This window comes from Pteropus alecto, unplaced genomic scaffold (genome assembly GCF_000325575.1).
Source record: "Pteropus alecto unplaced genomic scaffold, ASM32557v1 scaffold125, whole genome shotgun sequence".
In the NCBI taxonomy this organism is placed as follows: domain Eukaryota; kingdom Metazoa; phylum Chordata; class Mammalia; order Chiroptera; family Pteropodidae; genus Pteropus; species Pteropus alecto.
The window spans coordinates 7,395,988-7,402,190 of NW_006436888.1; the positions used below are offsets into that span (position 1 = coordinate 7,395,988).

At 41.9% G+C, this 6,203-nt stretch overlaps 1 protein-coding gene across 1 annotated transcript in view; it reads right to left on the reverse strand.

Moving 5' to 3' along the window:
- The window catches only part of PARK7 (Parkinsonism associated deglycase), a 16,158-nt gene that overhangs the window by 9,583 nt on the left and 372 nt on the right, over window positions 1–6,203 (reverse strand). Inside the window, exons 2-5 of the mRNA XM_015591311.2 lie at window positions 5,250–5,362; window positions 3,849–3,950; window positions 2,014–2,073; window positions 1,051–1,120 (exon numbers count right to left, since the gene is read on the reverse strand). Coding sequence (XP_015446797.1) covers window positions 1,051–1,120; window positions 2,014–2,073; window positions 3,849–3,950; window positions 5,250–5,339 — 322 coding nt within the window. The 5' untranslated portion in view covers window positions 5,340–5,362. The remainder of the gene's footprint in view (window positions 1–1,050; window positions 1,121–2,013; window positions 2,074–3,848; window positions 3,951–5,249; window positions 5,363–6,203) is intronic.

A 6,203-nucleotide genomic window follows, 5' to 3' on the forward strand; every position in this document is an offset into this window, starting at 1 on the left:
GAGGGTGGTGTGGAGTGGGACGCAAGGACAGGGCCCGCGGGCGGCCACCTCCGTGGTCCTTCCCAGTCTCAAATGCAGCGATTCTCAAACACTTAGGTCTCAGACCCCTCTAGCCTTTGTGTGGGTTACGTCTATCAATAACTGCCCCGTTAGAAATTAAAACTGGGAAATTTTTACAACACGAGAATATTCGCACACACACAGCATGCCCGAATGATGCTCGTCACACTCTGCTGTCACTCCTGTGTCTTCGTAGTGTTGCTCTGACCTTTCTAACCCCTTGAAAGAACACCGAGAACCACGGCTCTGCAAAGCCCTAGGATCCCTGTCCATAATGTCTTTCAAAGTCTACTGTATTGAATAAATTATCACTGGGCCATTTTATCCAATCCAGCTGTTCATTTGTTTATTCACTTTTTTGACAAACACTGAATGAAAACCTGTAACAAAAAAGGCACTGGTCAGAAATTATACTGTGGAAAACATGCAGCATGGCAGAACACCGTCTGATATTAGAGCAAGAATGAATTTTAAAACGGTATCAGAAATCAACAAATCACTGCCTCAAACGTGGGGACATCTACGAAGCACCAAGGGCCTTACTCTAAATTAAGTGGCAGGTCACGCAGTGCCTAAGAACTAGCACTCAGCACCGAGGACGCGGTCAGGGCGAGCGCAGGCGCAGCTGGCACACTGGTGCCCGGCCGGTCCCCGTAGCCTGGGTGCCGGCACAGAGACTTTCCGGCACAGGGTTTTGCTGTGACAGGCTGTTTACTGGATTCCAGAGGGCATTTTCCACTGAGATCAACCAAACAGAGAAAACGCTGAGTTCCACGGAACGAGATCGAAGGCACAGAGCGGCAGAAAACAACTACTACTCATTTCTGAAACGACAGCAAGTTCGTGTCACCCAAAGTGGATGCGCTGACACAGATGCCCGCCCGCTCTGGGAAGGGGAAGAAGCATTTGGGAGAGCCTACTAATTAATGACCACCCCGTCATGTATTTTTTTAAGAAAACCAACAACGCACAAGCATCTCTGCACTTCACCTGCACAGATGGCGGCTATGAGGCCCTTCCTCTTCTCCTGCTCCTTCAGTATCTCCTTCACGGCAGCAGACTGGTCGAAGAAAACAAAAGAGCATCAGGCTGCCAGCAGGCCACAGCCAACCTCTCACTAGAAACTGGTAGAATCTAATTTGAGCTTAAACCAAAAGATTTTAAATCTATTTTTCAATAATTTTCTAAATTAGTAACATAAAAAGTTATCAAATGTATAACGTTTCTACATTCCTAAACCTAATTAGGGCATTTATTGAAAGGGAAAGGCCTCCTTTTAAGGACGCTGAAGGACTGCACGGGAAAAGCCCTTTTCCTGGGGCGCAGGGACTCTCCCCTCCCTCCCCATTCCGCACTCGAAGGAAAAGGATGGAAGCGAGCGGAAGCGGCGTGCGGGTGTTTTCAGACAGCAGAGTCGGGCAGGCTCACTGTCCCACAGGTGTGACCCGACCTACTTCAGGAGCTTGTCTGCCCTGCCGGCCCCTCCCCCTGCCCCTGCCCCTTCCCTAGGCTGACACCTCATCTAAGGCTTAAAAGCGAAGAAGCAGGGGCCTCTTTGGACGCCATTTTTCATTCAAGCTGGCAGCTCTAGCCCCCTGCAACCCTCCACACCCTGACTGTTGAAAAGACAGCCAATCTTTTACCTTTCTATGCTTAAGCCTTCATAAAACACAAAATTTTTCTTTTGCTCTTGACGGGGAAGAAAAAAAAGTAGTCTAACATTTAGACTGTATTCACCAAATATGTTCATAAACTGTTCCACCAATTCAGCTTACTTCTGTAGCAAATGTCATTAGAAATAGCTTTTAAAAATCAAATTAGAACACCATTTTAATTTCACTTGTTCTTGTTTTATTCAGTCTCCTTCTCGAAATATTTTAATAATAACAAAATCAACAGAACACAAGCAGATGTTGAAATACTTTAGACAGACAAATTATACAGATAATTTACCTCCGATAAATTCTGGGCGCCCAGATTACCTCCTGGCAGAATTACGACGTCATAAGGTCCCTGTAACAGTTTAAAAAATAAAAGTGAAAACATTTTCATCTGAAGTGTGCACTAAAGTGGCAGTCGATAACATTTTAGTATTTTAAATACAGGTCATCAAAATAACCTGTTCACAGAACAGCGAAGTAAGTTACGGTGGATCTCTAGGACAGAATGCAGAGTCTGGAGAGCAACGCGACAGTGTGTCTGTGCTGCAGAAGTGCAGGTGCAGCACGACCCTGTCCCTGTAAAAAGAAACAAAGTGTCGTGTGCAGATGGCCCGTCCGCACGCACGTGCGCGTAATGCGCAGACACTCACACACGAGGGAGATACCCCCGCCACTGGTGGGGACGCAGGGGAGGGAAGAACGAGAAAGGGACGGGCCACGTTTTGACTTTATGTTTGTCTTCGCTGTATGAATTGTTTTTCAACAAGAATGTACATAGTAATAAAATATAATAAAAAACATTTTAAGTAAAAGGCATAGAAAAAAGTTTTAACTTCATGAAAAATGAAACTTGGGAGAGAAATGACATTTTAGTATCCCCAAATGTCCTAGAAATCTAATGATTTCAAACTTGCTGAAATCATAAAATGGAAATTGTTTCAACAATGCTTTCGAATGTTAGAAAGGTTTTAAAAATTTAGTCATCAAGCAAATTATAAAACTTTAGTACATATGTAGAGGAACATTTAGTATTTAGAATTACTTTTAAAGACTATAAACATCCTACTGTTGTTTTAAAACCAAGCAAAACTCAAAAGGGAATATACGAAATACAAAATTCTTTCACTTCTTTTAGAATCTGAAGTGACCAATAGACACAAAAGGTAATGACTGTCCTAAAACTCCCAGACACAAGATGAAAAAGAACAAAGGAATACCTACTTCTACTCATTTTAACACACTATTTAGAAAGTTTCAGCAATTTACATGTAAATACCAATATTCTAATACTCCACAATCTATCACTGAAATATCTGAACTTACTAAAAAGTAATAAACGTTTTTCTATGCATTCCTGGGCAGCTAAGTATGGGGAATCGTAGTCCCAGGATCCTCAGGGGGACACAATGGCCATTTGTGAGCTGGCTCCGCCTCCTTTCATGCCGACTCTCGCTCCAAGAGGGTACAGTCTACATTCCTGTCACACTGGCCGGGAAAGCCTGCACCCCCACGAGAGGTGTGTGTCTGTGCAGGTGTGGGTGGGCCTGCTTCTGAGGAAAGACACCTCAGCTCCTGACGGTTTCCCAACAGTGCTGGTTACCCTCAATAACAAGAACTATAATTCTAAAGATACTGAAAAAGTGACATAATTTGAGTGGAACTCCCACTCCTCCCTTAATCTAACCACTAATCAAGTATGACTTATTTCACATAAAATGAATCACACCACCATTTATATGTCACTGAAAAAGGTAAAAAGTAGCTCTGAATAAAGAATCAGAAACGAGTGGGAAATGTGACAGCTGATTCTCTTAATACCAAGTAATGAAGTTGTAACAGGAGGCCAGGCTGCCTGTGTAGGCAAGGAAAACCCTGCTGAAGTGTCCAGCCCACCCACTCGCTTACTGAGCACGGGAGGCAGCAGGGACCCCCAGGGTCTACGGAGACGGTGTGGAAAATGGCAAAGTCCTCTGCTTCCCAGGGCCCACTGTGGAGAAGACATTCAAGCAAAGTCACTTTCTTAAAATATGTGTGTGCTAACAAGGCCTCAGATGTAGTCAAAAGACATCTCAAGAAACAGGTAAAAGAAGCCATAGGGCGGAGTAATTCCAAGTATGGAGAACGAACCTCTTTTTTTGCATCTTCCAGACTGGTGTCAGGACAAATGACGACATCTCGGCTACACTGTACGGGGTCTTTTCCAGCCAAACCAGCGATGGTGACCTTGATCTAAGAGAAAAATGTCATCATATTTAAGAACACCGCAAAGTAACATTTTCACAGCTGCCCTGTTTTAAAATAACTTGGCAGGAAATACTGCAACAAAACCATGAGCTGGCAAAATATACTTAGTAACTAGGTTTGTCCCAGTTTGCCTGGGACGGCGCTCATTTACAGACGCTGTCCAGACACCCTGTCTGGTTAGTGTCCCTTCTCCCACAAGTGTTCTGGCTTGGCCAATAAATTATTTGAGCATTCCATTAATAATCTATCCTGCCAAGTTACTTGCCATTTAAACCTCATGGTATTCTCTTAAGGTAGAACTCCAAGTTAAAAATATGAAGTACTTTATCTTGCAAAGATTTACAAAGTTCATAATACCAAGAGCTAGTACCGGAAAAATGGGAATTTTCCTACATTGCTAGCGGTCCCACATGTTGGGACTCTGGAGTCATTTGACAAAATCTAGTCACACCAACTAGGGGCTGTCCTGTGGCTCAGCAAGTCCACTTACAGGCACCGAGGTGAATAATGTTCAGATGTTTGCACAGGAAGCCTGTAAAGGAATATTACAGTACATAATGCTGTGAAACCACGTAATAAAAGAACGAATTCAGAAAGATGGATTGCAGTACTAATACTAAGCAGCAATTTTAAATAAACAGCCTGGATCCATACGTATCTTCGCTCATGAGAACGAGAAAAACACAGGGTCAACACCGGGCCAGACGGCCTGGGCCTGCACACTCGCTCTTCTGCTCACTAACTCGGCAACGCAGGCATCTGATTTGGTGTCCTTGTGCCTCAGTTTCTTCAACGGTAGAATGAGGATGGCAGTAACTCACAGGGTTGTTGTAAAATGTAAACAAGTTTATATAAATCCTTAGAATGATACCTAGCACTCAGGAGATGCTATTTAAGTGTTCAGTATGGTCATATACTACATACGTACACACAGATGTATAATACAGATATACTATATATATACATAGGTGTGTAATACACACATGCAGAATGAGAACTACAGTCTGATGCTACTTTATCTCTGGAATTGAAAGGGGAATACAACTAAGAAACTTTACAGAGTGTTTTATGAAGTTCTATTTCTTTAGGGCATTTGTTCAAGAAATGTGTCTGAAAGAAATACGGTAAAATGTTAAGAAGCATTAAATGTGGAAAATAAACAGGTGATTATGTTTGAAATAACTCATAAAAGTAAATTAAATGTTACTTTATTTAAAATGACTTTTAAAAATCCAAAAATGTTTTTAAAACGGGGGATGGGCTAGAAAACACGGAGGGACTTACTCCAGCTCGTCTCATGACATCTACAGGAATGACCGTCTCCATCTCCTCTGCTCCTTTAGCCAGGATGACCAGAGCTCTCTTTGAAGCCATTTTTAAGTTGTATTTTTTAAAGTCTTAGTTAAAAAAAAAAAAAAAAAAATTTCAAAAAACTTTCACTGCAACCACGGAACAGCGAAAAATCTTAAGTTCAAGAACATTTTTAAGCAGCCTACTAGGGAAAATTTTCAGATAGACAAACATAACTGAATATGAAAAACGCATTTGAGGGTAATATTGGTTTACGTAATAGAATCTCAATTACTATATGTATGAGATGAAAACACAGCAAGGCTGCTAACACGTGTTCATATTAATTTCTTACCATATTTTTAAAATCTCATTTCTAATAACATATTGCAAATGAAGTTTGCTAAAACACAAGGACACAAGTCTTGCATTTCACATAATGCAGGAGATAAAAAGTCTTTTTTTAAAAGCACTATTTTATAGAGAAATGACTAAATTTCATGGGCAAAAAACTACATAAAGTCTTCAGCAATGAGTCTGTAAGGCTTTTGGAGGGGATTTTTTTTTTTAGTTCCAATAACTACTTAAAACTCGGGGCAGGCAGTTTAGAAGTGTTAAATACTTGAACAATTTTTTTTTATGTAGATGGTAATCCCCTCACTAAAAGCAAACCAATAACATTCTCTTTTCACTTAGTTCTCTCATCGTAAACGGCAGCTGCTACGCCAGGGTCTGAGTAAGTTTTAGCCTAATTTCTATCTGCAGCGTTTGTTGTCCGTGCAAACTAGATGTTAATAAAACGATTCCAACAAACGGGATTCTTTCCAAACTGGCGGAATGCTACGCACAGGATTTGGGACGCTTTACACTTGCTACTACACTGCCTGTCGACACGCTTATGCTACAAGGCCGCAGGTCCTGAGACGCGGCGGGGGGCGGGCGGGGGTC